The sequence below is a fragment of the Panulirus ornatus genome, chromosome 50 (genome assembly GCF_036320965.1).
Source record: "Panulirus ornatus isolate Po-2019 chromosome 50, ASM3632096v1, whole genome shotgun sequence".
In the NCBI taxonomy this organism is placed as follows: domain Eukaryota; kingdom Metazoa; phylum Arthropoda; class Malacostraca; order Decapoda; family Palinuridae; genus Panulirus; species Panulirus ornatus.
This window is the reverse complement of record NC_092273.1, coordinates 25,849,138-25,872,480: the sequence shown is the minus strand read 5'-3', so window position 1 is coordinate 25,872,480 and position 23,343 is coordinate 25,849,138. Positions and strand designations below refer to the sequence as shown.

The 23,343-nt window shown below is 40.6% G+C and overlaps 1 protein-coding gene across 1 annotated transcript in view; it reads left to right on the top strand.

The window, feature by feature from the left end:
- The window catches only part of SLO2 (slowpoke 2), a 1,142,188-nt gene that overhangs the window by 683,788 nt on the left and 435,057 nt on the right, over positions 1-23,343 (top strand). Inside the window, 2 exon segments of the mRNA XM_071691568.1 lie at positions 19,159-19,286; positions 19,405-19,521. Of these exon segments, the coding sequence (XP_071547669.1) occupies positions 19,159-19,286; positions 19,405-19,521 (245 nt within the window).

Here is a 23,343-nt window from a genome sequence, read left to right as displayed (position 1 = left end):
TGTGGCGGTTGAGGGAATAATTGGTATGCATGGGGTGTTCAGTGTTGTAAATGGAAATGGTGAAGAGCTTGTAGATTTATGTGCTGAAAAAGGACTGATGATTGGGAATACCTGGTTTAAAAAGCGAGATATACATAAGTATACTTATGTAAGTAGGAGAGATGGCCAGAGAGCGTTATTGGATTACGTGTTAATTGACAGGCGTGCGAAAGAGAGACTTTTGGATGTTAATGTGCTGAGAGGTGCAACTGGAGGGATGTCTGATCATTATCTTGTGGAGGCTAAGGTGAAGATTAGTATGGGTTTTCAGAAAAGAGGAGTGAATGTTGGGGTGAAGAAGGTGGTGAGAGTGAGTGAGCTTGGGAAGGAGACCTGTGTGGGGAAGTACCAGGAGAGACTGTGTACAGAATGGAAAAAGGTGAGAACAATGGAAGTAAAGGGAGTGGGGGAGGAATGGGATGTATTTAGGGAATCAGTGATGGATTGCGCAAAAGATGCTTGTGGCATGAGAAGAGTGGGAGGGGGGCTGTTTAGAAAGGGTAGTGAGTGGTGGGATGAAGAAGTAAGAGTATTAGTGAAAGAGAAGAGAGAGGCATTTGGACGATTTTTGCAGGGAAAAAATGCAATTGAGTGGGAGAAGTATAAAAGAAAGAGACAGGAGGTCAAGAGAAAGGTGCAAGAGGTGAAAAAAAGGGCAAATGAGAGTGGCTGATTCATGTGAGAAACTGCAGAAGCTGGTGACTGAGTTTGGTAAAGTGTGTGAAAGAAGAAAGTTAAGATTAAATGTGAATAAGAGCAAGGTTATTAGGTACAGTAGGGTTGAGGGTCAAGTCAATTGGGAGGTGAGTTTGAATGGAGAAAAACTGGAGGAAGTGAAGTGTTTTAGATATCTGGGAGTGGATCTGTCAGCGGATGGAACCATGGAAGCGGAAGTGGATCATAGGGTGGGGGAGGGGGCGAAAATTTTGGGAGCCTTGAAAAATGTGTGGAAGTCGAGAACATTATCTCGGAAAGCAAAAATGGGTATGTTTGAGGGAATAGTGGTTCCAACAATGTTGTAGGGTTGCGAGGCGTGGGCTATGGATAGAGATGTGCGCAGGAGGATGGATGTGCTGGAAATGAGATGTTTGAGGACAATGTGTGGTGTGAGGTGGTTTGATCGAGTAAGTAACGTAAGGGTAAGAGAGATGTGTGGAAATAAAAAGAGCGTGGTTGAGAGAGCAGAAGAGGGTGTTTTGAAATGGTTTGGGCACATGGAGAGAATGAGTGAGGAGAGATTGACCAAGAGGATATATGTGTCGGAGGTGGAGGGAACGAGGAGAAGAGGGAGACCAAATTGGAGGTGGAAAGATGGAGTGAAAAAGATTTTGTGTGATCGGGGCCTGAACATGCAGGAGGGTGAAAGGAGGGCAAGGAATAGAGTGAATTGGAGTCATGTGGTATACAGGGGTTGACGTGCTGTCAGTGGATTGAATCAAGGCATGTGAAGCGTCTGGGGTAAACCATGGAAAGCTGTGTAGGTATGTATATTTGCGTGTGTGGACGTGTGTATGTACATGTGTATGGGGGGGGGGTTGGGCCATTTCTTTCGTCTGTTTCCTTGCGCTACCTCGCAAACGCGGGAGACAGCGACAAAGTATAAAAAAAAAAAAAAAAGTATGAATTGTGTACATGTGTGTATATGTATTTATCTGTGAGTGTATATATATATATATATATACGTTGAGATTTATAGGTATATACACTTGCGTGTGTGGACATTTATGTATATACATGTGTATGTGAGTGGGTTGGGCCATTCTTTTGTCTGTTTCCTTGCACTACCTCGCTAACACGGGAGACAGTGACAAAGCAAAGTAAATATATAAGGAAGTTAGTTGATTGGCTATATACAAATCGTTGAGATTAATGATCATGCTTCACGTTGGTTAGGCATAAGAAGTTGTATACTACAGGGATCTGTCCTTGTACCGGTTCTCTTTTATAAACATAAGAAATGGTATGTTTCGGGATCAGTGTTGGTACCGGTTCTCTTTCTTAGGCCTAAGAAGTAGTATGCTGTGGGGATAAGCCTGTGAACCAGTTCTCCTTCTCATATATATTAATGATATTGATAATGAGAAGCATTGTAAGATATCAAAATTCACAGACTGTTCAAATCAGGAAAATGAATCTATAGATGAAATTAAACACATCAAAATTCACAGGTTGTAATAATCAGGGAAATAAATCTACAAATGAAATTGAACATGTCAAGCTTCAAACTGACATAAACAAATTGATGGACTGGGCTCATAGGTGGCAAATGAATTTTTATATTATTAAGTGCAAAGAAAGAAAAACAGTAAGGTAAACTACAGTGTAAATTCTGTTGGAATGCAGAGGGTAAGTGAGGAAAATTACTTGGGCTCCATACTCTGGTGACCAAAAGCCAAGAAATTGGTGCTTAGAAACAGTAAAAAGATTGAATAAGATCCATAGATTCATAGCTATGGCTTTTAGATTTAGGTCTATGAAGATCATCCTTGCATCTTGCAATTCACTGGTGTAACCCCATCTTGAATATTCTGTTCAGTTTTGTCATCATACTTGGAAAAAGACTTGAAGCCATCAGCTTAGAAAAGTGAGGGTTAAGAGAAGAGCTGATAAAGATATTCAAAATTGTCAAGGGCTTTGATAATCTTGATTAGACAAGCTACTTAAAACTTGATTGATCTGATTTCACTTGTAGTCATGAATACAAACACGTGGAGAAACATTTTTACCTCAAATGGCGTGAAGTAATTTTCTTCATCAGATTTGGTAACCAATGGAATGATTAATCAGTTATAGTGGCTGAAAACAGTACTATAGATACATTTAAGAATGGACATGAGAAATATTTTGCTTAAGTCCATACCTAACATTATTTGCACCTCATAGTCACAATGATAGTTTGCAGGTTTTTCTCTAATGCCTATCTGTATGCCTATACACATTTACCACACCATTCTGTGAGTTTCAAATATTTTCTTCCATCACAAATAGCCTCGAAGGGACTCATTGGTCTGTTTTTGTCTGATTTATATTTATTCATTATACTTTGACGCTATCTCCCACGTTAGCGAGGTAGTTCAAGGAAACAGATGAAAGAATGGCCCAACCTACCTACATACACATGTATATACATAAATGCCCGCACACGCACATATACATTTTTTTTTTTTTTTTTTTTTTGCTTTGTCGCTGTCTCCCGCGTTTGCGAGGTAGCGCAAGGAAACAGACAAAAGAAATGGCCCAACCCACCCCCATACACATGTATATACATACGTCCACACACGCAAATATACATACCTACACAGCTTTCCATGGTTTACCCCAGACGCTTCACATGCCTTGATTCAATCCACTGACAGCACGTCAACCCCGGTATACCACATCGCTCCAATTCACTCTATTCCTTGCCCTCCTTTCACCCTCCTGCATGTTCAGGCCCCGATCACACAAAATCTTTTTCACTCCATCTTTCCACCTCCAATTTGGTCTCCCACTTCTCCTCGTTCCCTCCACCTCCGACACATATATCCTATTGGTCAATCTTTCCTCACTCATTCTCTCCATGTGCCCAAACCATTTCAAAACACCCTCTTCTGCTCTCTCAACCACGCTCTTTTTATTTCCACACATCTCTCTTACCCTTACGTTACTTACTCGATCAAACCACCTCACACCACACATTGTCCTCAAACATCTCATTTCCAGCACATCCATCCTCCTGCGCACAACTCTATCCATAGCCCACGCCTCGCAACGATACAGAATTGTTGGAACCACTATTCCTTCAAACATACCCATTTTTGCTTTCCGAGATAATGTTCTCGACTTCCACACATTCTTCAAGGCTCCCAGGATTTTCGCCCCCTCCGCCACCCTATGATCCACTTCCGCTTCATGGTTCCATCCGCTGCCAGATCCACTCCCAGATATCTAAAACACTTCACTTCCTCCAGTTTTTCTCCATTCAAACTCACCTCCCAATTGACTTGACCCTCAACCCTACTGTACCTAATAACCTTGCTCTTATTCACATTTACTCTTAACTTTCTTCTTTCACACACTTTACCAAACTCAGTCACCAGCTTCTGCAGTTTCTCACATGAATCAGCCACCAGTGCTGTATCATCAGCGAACAACAACTGACTCACTTCCCAAGCTCTCTCATCCCCAACAGACTTCATACTTGCCCCTCTTTCCAAAACTCTTGCATTCACCTCCCTAACAACCCCATCCATAAACAAATTAAACAACCATGAAGACATCACACACCCCTGCCGCAAACCTACATTCACTGAGAACCAATCACTTTCTTCCTACACGTACACATGCCTTACATCCTCGATAAAAACTTTTCACTGCTTCTAACAACTTGCCTCCCACACCATATATTCTTAATACCTTCCACAGAGCATCTCTATCAACTCTATCATATGCCTTCTCCAGATCCATAAATGCTACATACAAATCCACTTGCTTTTCTAAGTATTTCTCACATACATTCTTCAAAGCAAACACCTGATCCACACATCCTCTACCACTTCTGAAACCACACTGCTCTTCCCCAATCTGATGCACATATACATACCTATACATTTCATCATATACATACACAGACATATACATATTTACACATGTACATGTTCATATATGCTGCCTTCATCCATGCCTGCTGCCACACCGTCACACATGAAATGACACCCCCTCCCCCCTCGTGCACACAAGGTAGTGCTAGGAACAAACAACAAAGGCCACATTCGTTCACACTCAGTCTCTAGCTATCATGTGTAATGCACCGAAACCACAGCTCCCTTTCCACATCCAAGTCCCACAAAACTTTCCATGGTTTACCCTAGACATGTCCTGGTTCAATCCATTGACAGCACGTCAACCCCCATATACCACATCATTCCAATTCACTCTATTCCTTGCACTCTTTTCACCTTCCTGTATGTTCAGGCCCCAATTGCTCAAAATCTTTTTCACTCCATCCTTCCACCTCCAATTTGGTCTCCCACTTCTCCTTGTTCCCTCCACCTCTGACACACATATCCTCGTTGTCAATCATCTGACACACACATGCTTTTTGTCAATCTTTCCTCACTCATTCTCTCCATGTGACCAAACCATTTCAATACACCCTCCTCTGCTCTCTCAACCACATTCTTTTTATTACCACGCACATCTCTTACCCTTTTATTACTTACTCAATCAAAGCACCTCGCACCACACATTGTCCTCAAACATCTCATTTCCAACACATCCATCCTCCTCCTTACAACCCTATCTATCACCCATGCCTCACAACCATATAACAATGATGGAACCACTATTCCTTCGAACATACCAATTTTTGCTTTCTGAGATAACGTTCTCGCCTTCCACACATTCTTTAATGCTCCTAGAACCTTTTCCCCCAACTCCACCCTGTGACTCACTTCCGCTTCCATCCGCTGCTAAATCCACTCCAAGATATCTAAAGCTTTAACTTCCTCCAGTGTTTCTCCATTCAGATTTACTTCCCAATTTGCTTGTCCTTCAACCCTACTGAACCTAATAACCTTGCTCTTATTCACACTCAATCTCAACTTTCTTCTTTCACACACTTTACCAGACTCAGGCTCCAACTTCTGCAGTTTCTCACCCAAATTGGCCCCCAGCGCTGTATCATCAGCGATCAACAACTGATTCGCTTCCCAAGCCCTCTCATCCACAACAGACTTGATACTTGCCCCTCTCTCCAAAACTCTTGCATTCACCTCCCTAACAACCCCATTCATGAACAAATTAAACAACTATGGAGACATCACACACCCCTGCTGTAAACTGACGTTCACTGGGAACCAATCACTTTCCTCTCTTCCTACTTGTACACATGCCTTACATCTTCGTTAAAAAAATTTCACTGCTTCTAGCAACTTACCTCCCACACCATATACTCTTAATACCTTCCACAAAGCATCTCTATCAACTCTACCATCTACCCTCTCCTGATCCATAAATGCTACATACAAATCCATCTGCTTTTCTAAGTATTCAGAGCAAACACTTGATCCACACATCCTCTGCCACTTCTGAAACCACATTGCTCCTCCCCAATCTGGTGCTCTGTACATGCCTTGACCCATATTATTTCCCAGGAGTACTCAACAAACTTATACCTCTGCAACTTGAACACTCACCTTTATCACCTTTGCCTTAGTACAATGGCACTATATATTTTTTTCATACATTCCGCCAATCCTCAGGCACTTCACCATGAGTCATACATACATTGAATATCCTCACCAACCCATCAACAACACTGTCACCCCCTTTTCTAATAAATTCCACAGCAATACCCTCCAAACCCGCTGCCTTGCTGACTTTCATGTTCCTCAGAGCTTTTACTACCTCTTCTCTGTTTATCAAATCATTCTCCCTGACTCTCTCGCTTTACACACCACCTCGACCAAAACATCCTATATCTGCCACTCTATCATCAAACACATTTTAAAGAAACCCTCAAAACACTCATGCCATCTCCCTCTCACTTCACTACTACCTGTTATTACCTCCCCATTTGCACCCTTTGCATTCCTTTCTACAAAAGTTAAGGAGGCAGGGTCCCATGAGTGTAGAACTCTCCCCAAACCGCACAAATAAATGAATTCTTACTTTTCAAGATGTCATTAGAGAGAGGCAGTCTGCCAAGGAAATGGAAAAGGTCTGTAACCCTGCTGCTTCACCTTGGACCACTCACCCTTCTCTCTGACTACTCGTATACATGCCTTACTCTCTTGATAAAAACTACTTACTACTTCTGATAGCATTCCTCCCACACTGTATATTGATAACACCTCCCATAAAGCATCGATATCAACCCTATCATATGCTTTCTCCAGATCCATCAATACCTCATTCAAGTCCTTCCGTTTCTCTAAGTATTTCTACCTCACATTCCTCAAAGTAAACCACTGATCCACACATTCTCTATCACTTCTGAAATCACATGGTTCATCCTCAGTCTGATCCTCTGTACATGCCCCTACCCACCTCAGTCACCACTCTTCCATACAGCTTACCAGGTACACACTCAACAAACTAATCCCTTTGGTATTGAAACACTTTTGCTTGGCCACCCTCTCAAGGGAGTTCCCAAAGAGAACAGGCATCAGAGATACTGATAGATATTCTTTCTCCCTTATCCCATAATTCTGTAGCCATCTTTTTTTTTCCCCACCTCTGGACTTTCTTTAGCTGTTCTAGTTATGCCTTAGCTAGGATATGAACAGCTTGCTAAATATTTCCTTATCCATATACTTACTTGAAACCTATTCTCATATTTACCAGCAGACAGTTTGTCTCCTTAATTACCCTCCTAATGTGGGGCTCCAGCGAAGGGTTAGGGACAGTGTCATCTCACAAGTGCTTTTTGCATGGAGAATCCTGAAGCTTATTACCTTCTATATAATAATCATATTAAGATCCTCTTTCACATTGTCCCATCCTCATCGATTTACAATTGCTCAGGTTGAATTTCATAAACCAAGCATCAGACCAACTTTGAAGTCTGTCTATATATCCATGTTAATTGATGCAGTTCTCATTTTTCATTTCTCTCATGACCTTTGCATTATCTGCAAGTTTATTTAGGTAAGGGTCCATCTCTTCAGGCAAGTAATTTACATAAATCAAGAAAAGTAATGGTCCTAGGATTGAACATTTTAGTACTCCACGGGCCACCTCTAACATGCCACTTCTGTTCCCTCCCACTGAGGTGATGATCTATCCATCAAAGGAGTATGCTTTTTCCTGTCATGTATTCCTTGTTTTTGATAAGCGCCTTATGTGGTATAGTATCAGATGCTCTCTGACAGTCCAGGTGCTGTCAGTCTAAAACTGAGCTCTCCCTTTCATAGAACTCTGAAAGGTTTGTTATGCAAGACCACATTTCTATAAAACTGCACTATCTCATTTATGTAATTTTTCCTCTCAAGAAAGTCCTCAACTTGCTTTCTTATTATATTTTCCAGAACCGTGCACATCACACTCATTAGTGAGACCAGTCCATAGTTTGGCATCTGTTCGTAGTCTCCCTTCTTATAGTTAGATATAACGTACATCCTTCTTCATTCCCTTGGCATATTGCCTGTCTCTAATGACATCTTGAATAGTACTTCAAGTGGTTTGTCTAATGAGTTTGCACGAATCTCCAGCACATATGGTGAAAATTCATAATGGCCATGAGCCTTGTATGGGTCAAGACTTAAATATTCTCTTGATATCTCGGGATATTTCACTTATTTCTAAAACCCCCTTCTTATGTCGTTTTACTAGTGTCAGGGTAGTTGTGTCTTCTACTGTAAGGGTACTTTTGAACTTGATATTCAGTTCTGTACTTTATCCTTCAGAATTCTTCCCTGTGAATCCCTTTTCCTGATTAGCTGTTCGTTAACTTACAGAATTTTTTTGGATTCCTCCTGCATTGTCTCCAATATTTATGTCAAATATCTTTTTTCTTCCTTTATCCTGCTGTACTCATTCCTTGCTCTCTCATACCTTGCAGATGACAGCCAGCTGCATTTCTGTCTATATCTTTGCACTCTTTGAAGCTCCTTTGCTTTTTTGACACCTTTTATTAACCTTTTCTCTACACATTTGATCATCAGGCTAATTCCCAAAAAGTGTTAATTATCCACCAAAAAATAGATGAATGAATTTGACCTGAACTTTTTTCACAACTGAAAGAAACTGCATTTTCTATCTTTGTGATATTTTTGGAAAACTGTATTGGATATTGAAAAATATTGATGTAATTATAACGTTAAGGAAGAGTAAAAGATAAAGTGTTCCTTAGTAATTGGCATAAATGTAGGTAACACTAAGTAAGAAGCTAAAATAGTTACAAAATATAGAGAAAATTATTTAGATGCCAGTATCATTGATTTAAAGAAGCTGTCTTTATATAGATTCTGTCTGTGTTCCTGCATAATTGGCAATTCTGTAATGAAAACAGTTTTTTCATTTTTATTTTGTATCTATAACTTCTCTGCACATTATGATAGTCACATTAATAATACTGCACAAACTGAGAAATGTTGCTGAGTAAGTTTCTTGAAAAATTCACATTCAAAACTATATATATGGGTCAGTTGGCTGAGGCATTTAAAAATTTAGGTTTCACAGCATAGTACAGGGAGATATGCATAAATTTTACTGCAGAGGGGAACTTTTATCTGTATCTGAGGTAAAAATGAAATTTTGCACTCGGCTGGTATTAAGGTTTATTCAGATATATCTGACCTACAAAGCAAAATGGTCAAACCATTCATTGCAATTTCTTTCCATTTCTTCTGTATTTAAGGCTTTAGGTACCCATGTTTGTACTCCTTCATTATAACTTTGTCTTTTCTCTCTTCTTATCTTTTACTGTCCTCATTTACCATAAAGTCAAGCTTGAACCTTACATGATCATCTCCCAATTTGTGTATCATTTATTGTTTTCAGTATCCATGTTAATGTGCGTGAAAATAAGATTTTGCAATGATAACATATTTTCTTGTTACTTATAAAAACTTTGTGTTTCTATGACTCCACTTCACCATTAGAATACAGATTTCCTGTTTGTCTTTATATAATTGAATCCATTCCATTATCAGTACTTTACCTTCTTTAAGAAGAAAGTGCCTTACTGTTTCGAGTATCATCTCATTTGTTTGTTCATTGTTATCATTTCTTGATAATTGATCTGGATTGTTACAGTTTTCTGGAGGGTTATATAATATTAAAACACCACAGTGCACTTCTTTCTTACAGTTTCTTTTCCCATTATGTATTATTGGAGTGAGGGGGTCAGGTGTTATGGGTCACAGGAGAAATGTATGGTGCTTTTGTTCAAGAAGCATAGGCACATCATTTGAAATACAAGTATAGTTATTAGTACATGCATACATAACTAAGTCTGTGTTGCTGACATGGAGACAGTTGACATAAGAGTGTCTGTTTACTCGCCAATAGTAAAGTATGAGTGCGACTCATGACTGCAAGGCTGTGCAAGTCAGCCTCGGCAACAAGCACTTGTTTGAACAGGCTTCAGCCAGACCCTGGGATAATCTTTTACTGTGCTTAAAGCTGTTAGATATTCACTGATAGCTGCTATGTTATAGAGATGAGTCTATCTGTAATTACTTTTTTGTGGAATGAGACTTTCATATGTTACTCTTGTCATGATTATTAGATTGGATATGGGAATGTATGTTGTGTTGTGTAGATGTAGTTGTAGCTAGATCTGTTGGTGATGGTCTGTGGCTGTGTATGTATGTTCCTTATTCTCTCTTTTATGTTGATCTGCTGTCTAGCTAACCATTTTTCTTTATCCTTTCAGAATAGTAACAGTCCTGTAAGTTTTGCATGATGTTCATTTGTGAAGTGTCCTTTTTTAATGTATTTTCTGATGTTATTAGCCACCATAAACCAAGTAATTCAGGTACTTACAAAAACGTGATATAACCGTATTCTCTTACATATGACTGGTTCATGGTGGTTCCCATGGCACATTTAACAGCATATTAGCAGCAATAAGGAACCAACATTCATACAGTGGATATGGCTACCAATCAGCTGTGGTTTGTTCCTGAAGTACTGACCAGTATTTTTTTCTTTTTTTGCTTCAGCAATGTAAGATCCAGTTTTCCTTTTAATTACACTGATAAATCTTTATAAATTACTGGAATAAAAGAAATTTTAAATGTAATCCATGTAATGTATATACCCTCTGCATTTTGATCCAGTACTGTTCAGGTAAATGAAAATGTACTGCATGTTACTTCACTGCAAATATTTCTATAGATACTGGCTGTTAAACAAATCTAGAGCAAACCATTGGAAAAGGTGATAAAGCCTGCGATGTGTGAATACTATTGGAGCTTGTCGCCATGGCTAATCTGTTCATTTTGGGAGGTACATCATGGAAGACAGGTGACCCTCCTGCATATTTTCTGTTGGCAATGTTGTTCATCTTTGGAAGATCATCATGGGGACTGGTGACCTACCAGCATCCCTTCTTTGTCTTTGCTGCATGCACCTGTCACAGCTTTTTTCACTCCTCTTTTTCACTTGAATGCTCTTGACTTTGTCTCTCATATTTCATTAAATATATCAAAGTAGTAAAGGAGGAAAATCTTTTCCTGCTGAACAACTTCTTTGTATAATATTAGCACTGATGACCTTGGCCACTTTAATCACTGGATATCAGGTCCACTATTAATCACTGATGTTTTTATTATATTCATCAGGGAGTGCAGATATCTCTTGAATCTCTTGTGATAATTTTATAAGACTGTAAATATACATATTGATTTAATTGGAGTAGATGTAAATGAGTTTGAAGACTGTTTTATAAATGCTATTTCATGTGTGGCTGTGGCAGGGTGGTGATGGGAATGGATGAAGGCAGCAAGTATGAATATGTACATATGTATATATGTATATGTCTGTGTATGTATATGTTGAATTGTATATGCATGTATATGTGTGGGTATGGGCATTTATGTATACACGTGTACGTGGGTGGGTTGGGCCATCCCTCGTCTGTTTTCTTGCGTTACCTCACTAACACAGGAGACAGCAATTAAGTATAATAGAAAAATATAAAGAATGCTGTATCCCCGGTTGAATCTCTAAACTACCCTTTGAACTTCACCCGAGATTATCAAACGTACTATTTGTTTTTGCAACTTGGAGTCCTGAAACTCCTCAAAAGGAGGAATATCTGTGTGTTTGATATCTCATTTAAATGACTCAACCTGGGCTTTACACTGGAGAACATAATGTGAGAAGTTGGCCTCGTCCTTAGCAACTTCAAAAGTTTTTTATCACTATCATTAGAAAAGGGGGTCTTTAGCTCTTGTCTTCCACCTTTGTTAGATAGAACTATGATTTAGAGTTTGTAGATCAGATCTTTGTGATCTGCCACCTTCAGGAGAGTCAAATTTCAGTGTGCCTTTGAATTACCATTGAAGGTATCTTTTTTCTCTTTTAGGTTTGTTCTTAAATGAAAGTCTACTCTAAACCCTTACCCTGCATGTGGATATACTCTCATGCTCACCAGGCAGACCATAGATGTGGGAAATTTGGATTTTGAAAATTGAATCTTTTTTTGCCAAATTAGTATCACATGAGCATATTTTCCTGCGTTTCTTGCCCTTCCCTGCCTTCCCATCTTTTTTTGTGAAAACTTCTACTATGACTGGGAATGCCTTGGGTTAGTGCTTACAGTCTATTAGTAGTATATATTTTCACAGGCGGTCACACTTGCATTTTAGTACTTTCCCGTCTCTTCATTTGCTTCGATTACCATCTGCAGATGTCTGGGCATGGAATTGGCAAGGTTCTTGAGTGTTTTAGCTTGATTTGTTGGATCCGTAGGGTTACAGTCTGAGTAAGGGAAGGTACTGATGAGGTGTTGTGGGAAGCAGCCACCTGATCATGTGTTCTGAGTGCTTAGTATGGTTAGATATCTTGTGCGTACCCACATCTTGCTTAGAAAGCTGAAAGCAGACCATCTTGATGCACAGATGTAAGAAATACAATGCCCAATAGTAGCTTCCAGGAAGAGTAAAGAAAGATCTTACTTCCCTAGAAATAGCATGAGGCACACTGAAGCATGTTACTGGTGCTCACACCATGAGAAATTATGGTCAGTGACCAGATGTATGATGATTTCATTCAGAGAGCATCACATGCTTGTACCCACAATGAATCTTACCTGTGTAGTGCCTTTGAAAATGGGTGGACAAGGCTTTTTATGGACACTGCAAGTTTATAATTTCTGCCCATTAGTGGTTTCTAATTGGCAAAGGGCAGGCCCTAGAACAAGTAAACCACTGGTATCACAGTTAAGTGGTTAGCAAAGGGTGAGTAAAGGCTTGTACTTCTTAACACCAGAAATACTGAGAGCTGGAAGGTCTTGACCCATCTAATGCTAGGGATTACATATTTGTATTAGACACCGTCTAAGAGAAAAAAGTTTTATGGTTTTCCAAACCAATATTTGTTCTTATTTCTACTTCCATTCAGTAGTATATGAAAAAACAAGTTGTATAAGAGCCCTGTTATCTACTTAACTCTTATATTTAAGACAAGGCTTTGACTACCATTTAGTCATCCTGTTAGGAATATGGATTATTGCATGTTGATTGGAATCATACACTGAGTAATGCTGGATGGAGTTGGGTTCAGGGTGCGTGATACACTGTATAATGTTGGAAGGTCTTTTGTTCAGGGAGCGTGGTGTTGGAGAGTAGAAGGAGGTGAGGGACAGTGACATGTTATTGTCCATGGCTGGTGCTTTTGTGTGTCGGCCAGGGGATGGATGGTCACAAATTAGGTAGGTTATTTGGCTCCCTTCTGTTGCTGTGTGAGGCAGTAAGGTGTAGAAAACATTAAGGTTTGTTTAGCAGTTTTGTGGTGGAAAGTCTCAAAAGTTTTTTTACTTGATACAGTGCAGATTTTAGACATGGATCATCCATGTGAAATGAAGATAGCAATGTAAAGTAAACTGAGAAGTTTAGGCTTTGACTCTGGATAGGCCATAACATACAGGCTGTATTGTAATGTAGTTCATTGCAATTCATGTTTTTCTCATTTAGTGGACTATTTCAGTGCAGGCTTTAGTGTTGAATCTACAAATAAACTGCTATCTGTAGTGTTGAGAAGTGTATGTTATAATGTAGACTTAACTAGTAAAGCATGGACTTTACTGTTGGATGTACAAGTGCAGTTTGCATATGTGATTTGAACGAGTAAGTGTTGAAAGGGTGAGCGACATATGTGGAAATAAAATAGTTGGGTTAAGAGAGCAGAAGAGGGTGTTTTGAAATGGTTTGGTCACATGGAGAGAATGAGTGAAGAATGATTAACCAAGAGGATATATGTGTCAGAGGTGGAGGGAACGAGGAGAAGTGGGAGACCAAATTGGAGGTGGAAATATGGAGTGAAAAAGATTTTGAGTGATTGGGACCTGAACATGCAGGAGGGTGAAAGGTGTGCAAGGAATAGAGTGAATTGGAATGATGTGGTATACCGGTGTCGACGTGCTGTCTATGGATTGAACCAGGGCATGTAAAGCGTCTGGGGTAAACCATGGAAAGTTCTGTGGGGCCTGGATGTGGAAATGGAGCGTTGGTTTCGGTGCATTATTACATGACAGCTAGAGACTGAGTGTGAACGAATGTGGCCGTTGTTGTCTTTTCATAGCGCTACCTTGCACACATGAGGGGGGAGGGGGATGTTATTCCATGTGTGGCGAGGTTCACACTCAGTCTCTAGCTGTCATGCAATAATGCCCGAAACCACAGCTCCGTTTCCACATCCAGGCCCCACAGAACTTTCCATGGCTTACCCCAGGCGCTTCACATGCCCTGATTCAATCCATTGACAGCATTGTTTAATTTGTTTATGGATGGGGTTGTTTGGGAGGGGAATGCAAGAGTTTTGGAAAGAGGGGCAAGTATGAAGTCTGTTGGGGATGAGAGAGCTTGGGAAGTGAGTCAGTTGTTGATCGATGATGATACAGCGCTGGTGGCTGATTCATGTGAGAAACTGCAGAAGCTGGTGACTGAGTTTGGTAAAGTGTGTGAAAGAAGAAATTTGAGTAAATGTGAATAAGAGCAAGGTTATTAGGTACAGTAGGGTTGAGGGTCAAGTCAATAGGGAGGTAAGTTTGAATGGAGAAAAACTGGAGGAAGTAAAGTGTTTTAGATATCTGGGAGTGGATCTAGCAGCGGATGGAACCATGGAAGTGGAAGTGAATCATAGGGTGGGGGAGGGGGCGAAAATCCTGGGAGCCTTGAAGAATGTGTGGAAGTCGAGAACATTATCTCAGGAAGCGAAAATGGGTATGTTTGAAGGAATAGTGGTTTCAACAATGTTGTATGGTTGCGAGGCGTAGGCTATGGATAGAGTTGTGCGCAGGAGGGTAGATGTGCTGGAAATGAGATGTTTGAGGACAATATGTGGTGTGAGGTGGTTTGATCGAGTAAGTAATGTAAGGGTAAGAGAGATGTGTGGAAATAAAAAGAGCGTGGTTGAGAGAGCAGAAGAGGGTGTTTTGAAATGGTTTGGGCACATGGAGAGAAGAGTGAGGAAAGATTGACCAAGAGGATATATGTGTCGGAGGTGGAGGGAACGAGGAGAAGTGGGAGACCAAATTGGAGGTGGAAAGATGGAGTGAAAAAGATTATATATATTCTTTCTTTCTTTCTTTCTTTTCTTTCAAACTATTCGCCGTTTCCCGCGTTAGCAAGGTAGTGTTAAGAAAAGGGGACTGGGCCTCTGAGGGAATATCCTCACCTGGCCCCCTTCTCTGTTCCTTCTTTTGGAAAATTAAAAAAAAAAAATATATATATATATATATTATTAGTGAAAGAGGAGAGAGAGGCATTTGGATGATTTTTGCAGGGAAATAATGCAAATGAGTGGGAGATGTATAAAAGAAAGAGGCAGGAGGTCAAGAGAAAGGTGCAAGGGGTGAAAAAGAGGGCAAATGAGAGTTGGGGTTAGAGAGTATCGTTAAATTTTAGGGAGAATAAAAAGATGTTTTGGAAATAGATAGATAAAGTGCATAAGACAAGGGAATCAGTGGGAACTTCAGTGAAGGGGGGCTAATGGAGAGGTGATAACAAGTAGTGGTGATGTGAGAAGATGGAGTGAGTATTTTGAAGGTTTGTTGAATGTGTTTGATGATAGAGTGGCAGATATAGGGTGTTTTGGTCGAGATTGCGTGCAAAGTGAGAGGGTTAGGGAAAATGATTTGGTAAACAGAGAAGAGGTAGTAAAAGCTTTGCAGAAGATGAAAGCCAGCAAGGCAGCAGGTTTGGATGTTATTGCAGTGGAATTTATTAGAAAAGGGGTGACTGTATTGTAAGGTTATTTAATGTATGTATGACTTATGGCGAGGTGCCTGAGGATTGGCAGAATGCATGCATAGTGCCATTGTACAAAGGCAAAGGGGATAGAAGTGAGTTCTCAAATTACAGAGGTATAAGTTTTTTGAGTATTCCTGGGAAATTATATGGGAGGGTATTGATTGAGAGGATGTAAGCATGTACAGAGCATCAGATTAGGGAAGAGCAGTGTGGTTTTAGAAGTGGATTTGTGGATCAGGTGTTTGCTTTGAAGAATGTATGTGAGAAATACTTAGAAAAGCAAATGGATTTGTATGTAGCATTTATGGATCTGGAGAGGGCATGTGATAGAGTTGATAGAGTGCTCTGTGGAAGGTATTAAGTGTATATTGTGTAGGAGGCAAGTTTCTAGAAGCAGTGAAAAGTTTTTATCGAGGTTGTAAGGCATGTGTACGAGTAGGAAGGGAGGAAAGTAATTCGTTTCCAGTGAATGTCAATTTGCAGCAGGGGTGCGTGATGTCTCCATGGCTGTTTAATTTGTTTATGGATGGGGTTGTTAGGGAGGTGAATGCAAGAGTTTTGGAAAGAGGGGCAAGTATGCAGTCTGTTGTTTATAAGAGGGCTTGGGAAGTGAGTCAGTTGTTGTTCACTCAGGATACAGTGCTGGTGGCTGACTCAGGTAAGAAACTGCAGAAGCTGGTGACTGAGTTTGGTAAAGTATGTGAAAGAAGAAAGCTGAGAGTGAATGTGAATAAGAGCAAGGTTATTAGGCACAGTAGGGTTGAGGGGCAGGTCAGTTGGGAGGTAAGTTTGTATGGAGAAAAACTGGAGGAAGTGAAGTGTTTTAGATATCTGAGCCACAGGATGGGGGAGGGGGTGAAAGTTCTGGGAGCATTGAAGAATGGGTGGAAGGTGAGAACATTATCTCAGAAAGCTGAAATAGGTATGTTTGAAGGAAATTGGTTCCAACTATGTTGTATGGTTGTGAGGCATGGGCCATAGATAGGGTTGTTTGGAGGAAGGTGGATATGTTGGAAATGAGATGTTTGAGGACATTTGGTGTGAGGTGGTTTGATCGAGTAAGTAATGAAAGGGTAAGAGAGATGTGTAGTAATAAAAAGAGTGTGGTTGACGGAGCAGAAGAGGGTGCTTTGAAATAGTTTGGTCACATGGAGAGAATGAGTGAGGAAAGATTGACAAAGAGGATATATGTGTCAGAGTTGGAGGGAACGAGAAGTGGGAGACGAAATTGGAGGTGGAAGGATGGAGTGAAAAAGATTTTGAGCTGTCAGGCCCTGAACATGCAGGAAGGTGAATGGAATACAAGGATTAGAGTGAATTAGAACGATGTGGTATACTGGGGTCGACTTGCTGTCAGTGGATTGAACCAAGGCATGTGAAGCGTTTGGGGTAAACCATGGAAAGTTTTGTGGGGCCTGGATGTGAAAAGGGAGCTGTGGTTTTGATACATTATACATGACAGCTAGAGACTGAGTGTGAATGAATGTGGCCTTTGTTGTCTTTTCCTAGCGCTGCCTTGCACGCGTGTAGGGGAGGGCGTTGTCATTTCATGTGTGGTGGGGTGACGACGGGAATGAATAAAGGCATCAAGTATGAATTATGTACATGTGCATATATGTATATGTCTGTGTATGTATATGTATGCATATGTTGAAATGTATAAGTATGTATACATGCATATGGACGTGTATGTATATACATATGTGGATGGGTTGGGCCATTCTTTCGTCTGTTTCCTTGTGCTACCTTGCTAACGCAGGAGACAGCAACAAAGTATAATAGATAAATTAATTTTTAGATGGATATATAGATAGATAGATAGATAGGCTGTTCCACTGTGATACAGGCTTTAATACTGGTTGAGACAGTAATATTTAGCTAGGTAAACTTGAATGTTAAGGGAGCAAATTTATACAGATGTAAATGTCTGGAACAGAATTATATCACATGCTCTGTTTAGCCAAGGTGAAAGCTGCAACACTACACCCCAACCTAGTAACTTTGTATAAGTGAGGTGAGTACTATGAGTACTATACTACTGCACTTCAGCCTATTAGCTGTGGTTTAACTGATGTGAGCACTCTAATACTGCTCCTCAGCCTATGGCTGTGATAGTATTGGGTAGATCAGTGTTGCACAAACTTTAATGTTAAATGGACCCTGTGAAACAGGCTTAAAGTTGCGTGGAACAATATTGATATGAGGCTCTCGAGTTAGATGAACCAGTATTCTGGGCTTTAACGCAGGCTAGAGTAGCGTAATACAGGGTAAAATGATATAATGGCCCTTAATGTGAGGCAGTGATGCAACAGGGAAGACTGACAAAATAGGATTTAACTTAATGTTCGATGGACCTTTGCAGCACAGGATTTCTTGTTAAGAGCACCATTACAGCACAAATTTAAATTCTGCTTGGTTTTGATATTGATTGGATTTATATAGCAGGTTCAATTATTAGGTGGGCTATTAAGGCACATACTTGAAAACTAGGTCAGTTGCTGTAGCACAGTTTATAATCATGGTGGAATAATGTGGTAGAGGTGTATATGTTGGGTGGGTTAATCAATGTCAGTTCTAAAGGGAGTAGACAAGAGCAGCAAGGGCTTTGGTTTTAGTCAGATCAATGCATCACATATTGTATTGCTGAATAGACTTGCATAACATTGGCTTTACCGTAAGTATTGTATATAAGTACAGCACAAATTTTGATAATAGCTGAATCAGTCAAGCACAGGTTTTAGTGTTTGAGTAACAAGTTGCCCAAGGATAGGATATTGATCAGGTGGACCACTGCAGCATAATTTTTTGAGTATTTCATCAATGATCTGAAATCGTGTTTGTTGAACTTAGAATTAGAGATAATAGGAACCTGTTTGAAAGGTTTTTGATTGTGATATCTGACTGTAATTATGGATGTTTATATGCAGAACAGATCATGAGATAAATATGAAGTGATGTTAGGTGGTACAGTATAAACTTCCTAAGTGGCTGCAGACAGGTGGAACTGCATTCTTGTTGCAAATTTTAGGAGGGAAAAGGGGGAGGGGTAATTATCAATAGTTGATGTCAGTCATGAAGAATGATTAGTGTGGTTCATGAAGGCAGCTGTTTTAGGCAGAGGTGAATGACTGTAAAATGGATGTGAAAATAAGGATAGACAGTGGAGAATTACAGAGTATAACTGATGGGCAACACTGAAGTAGGATATACTCAACAGGTGTGTGAACACTGCAGTTACCGGAGTGCCAAAGAGTATAACTGGCAGAACCGAGCTGTAATCCTAGCTGCTGATTATGCCAGTAATGGAATCTACAACTTTGTTATCCCACTAAGAGCACACTTCAGGTGGGTTCATTTATGTTCAGATAAAAATCTGTTAAAACAGTGAATACTTATAAGTATGTACATTACGAGTTCCAGTTACATAAAAGTTATTATGTTTCCTTCATTTATTTTTTGTCAGAAAAAAAACATCACTCAACCCCATCATCCTTCTGCTGGAGAGGCGCCCTGATGTTGCATTTCTGGATGCCATCTCCTGGTTCCCTCTCATATACTGGATGCTGGGATCTATTGACTGGTAAGTCCCCTTATAGTGACTAGTGGATTGTACTGACTGGCTAGTGAGTAACTTCCATTAAATGAGAAGTCACTGGGTAGCAAATCCCACTTGCTTTCGAGTCTTGCCTGCTGACACCTTTGACTTTCAACTAGTAAGGCCTTCCCATTGTTTGTTGAGCCTTACTTACTCATTGATTTTTATCGCATACTGATCGATGAGACCTCAGTAAGTGATTATTCCAACATGCTGATTTGATTGCTCTTCACTAAAGGGTGAATATGAGCATTAACTGAGGAATACTGCTCACTAAATAATTGGTTCTGAACACTCTCAACACTGACATTGGAAATCTCACCATTTATTCCTGGTTTTTGGCCTCTGACTAGCAGAGTCCTTACAATCATATGATGGGTTCCTTTTGCATATTCTTTAGGTTTATGCTTGCTAACTGAAGAGCTATATTTCCAAGTGGTAGAACATGAAGACCAACATGTTATTACTCCCTTTAGACTGGTGAGCACTCTTCCCCTCTAGTTTTCAGTTTTTGCTTTTCCAAAAGAAACAACAGAGAAGGTTGTCAAGTGAGGAGTTTTTTCCTCTAAGACTCAGCCCTCTTGTTATTGATGCTACCTCACTAAAGTGGGAAATGGCAAATAAGTACGAATATATGGAGTGAAAAAGATTTTGAGCGATCAGGGTCTGAACATACAGGAAGGTGAGAGGCATGCTAGGAATAGAGTGAATTGGAACATTGTGGTATATCTGGGTCGATGTGCTGTCAGTGAACTGAACTTGGGCATGTGAAGCATCTGGGGTAAACCATGGAAAGGTCTGTGGGCCCTGGATGTGGATAGGGAGCTATGGTTTCAGTACATTACACATGAGAGCTAGAGACTGAGTGTGAATGAATGTGGCCTTTTTATTTCTGTTTTCTTGCTGCTACCTCACTGAAGCAGGGGGTAGCGATGCTTTCTTCTGTGGCGGGGTAGCGTCAAGAATATATGAAGGCAAGCAAGTATGAATATGTACATGTGTATATATGTATATTTCTGTGTATATATATGTATGTATAAGGGGAGTGGGGGAGGAATGGGATGTATTTAGGGAAGCAGTGATGGCTTGCACAAAAGATGCTTGTGGCATGAGAAGCGTGGGAGGTGGGTTGATTAGAAAGGGTAGTGAGTGGAGGGATGAAGAAGTAAGATTATTAGTGAAAGAGAAGAGAGAAGCATTTGGACGATTTTTGCAGGGAAAAAATGCAAATGAGTGGGAGAGGTATAAAAGAAAGAGGCAGGAGGTTGAGAGAAAGGTGCAAGAGGTGAAAAAGAGGGCGAATGAGAGTTGGGGTGAGAGAGTATCATTAAATTTTAGGGAGAATAAAACGATGTTCTGGAAGGAGGTAAATAAAGTGCGTAAGACAAGGGAGCAAATGGGAACTTCAGGGAAGGGGGCTAATGGGGAGGTGATAACAAGTAGTGGTGATGTGAGAAGGAGATGGAGTGAGTATTTTGAAGGTTTGTTGAATGTGTTTGATGACAGAGTGGCAGATATAGGGTGTTTTGGTTGAGGTGGTGTGCAAAGTGAGAGGGTTAGGGAAAATGATTTGGTAAACAGAAAAGAGGTAGTAAAAGCTTTGCGGAAGATGAAAGCCAGCAAGGCAGCAGGTTTGGATGGTATTGCAGTGGAATTTATTAAAAAAAGGGGTGACTGTATTGTTGACTGGTTGGTAAGGTTATTTGATGTATGCATGGCTCATGGTGAGGTGCCTGAGGATTGGCGGAATGCTTCCATAGTGCCATTGTACAAAGGCAAAGGGGATAAGAGTGAGTGCTCAAATTACAGAGGGATAAGTTTGTTGAGTATTCCTGGTAAATTATATGGGAGGGTATTGATTGAGAGGGTGAAGGCATGTACAGAGCATCAGATTGGGGAAGAGCAGTGTGGTTTCAGAAGTGGTAGAGAATGTGTGGATCAGGTGTTTGCTTTGAAGAATGTATGTGAGAAATACTTAGAAAAGCAAATGGATTTGTATGTAGCATTTATGGATCTGGAGAAGGCATATGATAGAGTTGATAGAGATGCTCTGTGGAAGGTACTAAGAATATGTGGGAGGCAAGTTGTTAGAAGCAGTGAAAAGTTTTTATCGAGGATGTAAGGCATGTGTACGTGTGGGAAGAGAGGAAAGTGATTGGTTCTCAGTGAATGTAGGTTTGCGGCAGGGGTGTGTAATGTCTCCATGGTTGTTTAATTTGTTTATGGATGGGGTTGTTAGGGAGGTGAATGCAAGAGTTTTGGAAAGAGGGGCAAGTATGAAGTCTGTTGTGAATGAGAGAGCTTGGGAAGTGAGTCAGTTGTTGTTTGTTGATGATACAGCGCTGGTGGCTGATTCATGTGAGAAACTGCGGAAGCTAGTGACTGAGTTTGGTAAAGTGTGTGAAAGAAGAAACTTAAGAGTAAATGTGAATAAGAGCAATGTTATTAGGTACAGTAGTGTTGAGGGTCAAGTCAATTGGGAGGTAAGTTTGAATGGAGAAAAACTGGAGGAAGTAAAGTGTTTTAGATATCTGGGAGTGGATCTGGCAGTGGATGGAACCATGGAAGCGGAAGTGAATCATAGGGTGGGGGAGGGGGCGAAAATCCTGAGAGCCTTGAAGAATGTGTGGTAGTCGAGAACATTATCTCGGAAAGCAAAAATGGGTATGTTTGAAGGAATAGTGGTTCCAACAATGTTGTATGGTTGCGAGGCATGGGCTATGGATAGAGTTTTGCGCAGGAGGGTGGATGTGCTGGAAATGAGATGTTTGAGGACAATATGTGGTGTGAGGTGGTTTGATCGAGTAAGTAATGTAAGGGTAAGAGAGATGTGTGGAAATAAAAAGAGCGTGGTTGAGAGAGCAGAAGAGGGTGTTTTAAAATGGTTTGGGCACATGGAGAGAATGAGTGAGGAAAGATTGACCAAGAGGATATATGTGTCAGAGGTGGAGGGAACGAGGAGAAGTGGGAGACCAAATTGGAGGTGGAAAGATGGAGTGAAAAAGATTTTGAGTGATCGGGGCCTGAACATGCAGGAGGGTGAAAGGTGTGCAAGGAATAGAGTGAATTGGATCGATGTGGTATACCAGGGTCGACGTGCTGTCAATGGATTGAATCAGGGCATGTGAAGCGTCTGGGGTGAACCATGGAAAGTTGTGTGGGGCCTGGATGTGGAGGGGAAGCTGTGGTTTCGGGCATTATTACATGACAGCTAGAGACTGAGTGTGAACGAATGGGGCCTTTGTTGTCTTTTCCTAGCGCTACCTCGCACACATGAGGGGGGAGGGGGATGTTATTCCATGTGTGGCGAGGTGGCGATGGGAATGAATAAAGGCAGAAAGTGTGAATTGTGTGCATGTCTATATATGTATGTGTCTGTGCCAATGCTCAGGCACCTAACCATGAATCATACATACATTAAATAACCTTACCAACCAGTCAACAATACAGTCACCCCCTTTTTTAATAAATTCCACTGCAATACCATCCAAACCTGCTGCCTTGCCAGCTTTCATCTTGCGCAAAGCTTTTACTACCTCTTCTCTGTTTACCAAATCATTTTCCCTAACCCTCTCACTTTGCACACCACCTCGACCAAAACACCCTATATCTGCCACTCTTATCATCAAACACATTCAACAAACCTTCAAAATACTCACTCCATCTCCTCACATCACCACTACTTGTTATCACCTCCCCATTAGCCCCCTTCACTGAAGTTCCCATTTTCTCCCTTGTCTTATGCACTTTATTTACCTCCTTCCAAAACATCTTTTTCTTCTCCCTAAAATTTAATGATACTCTCTC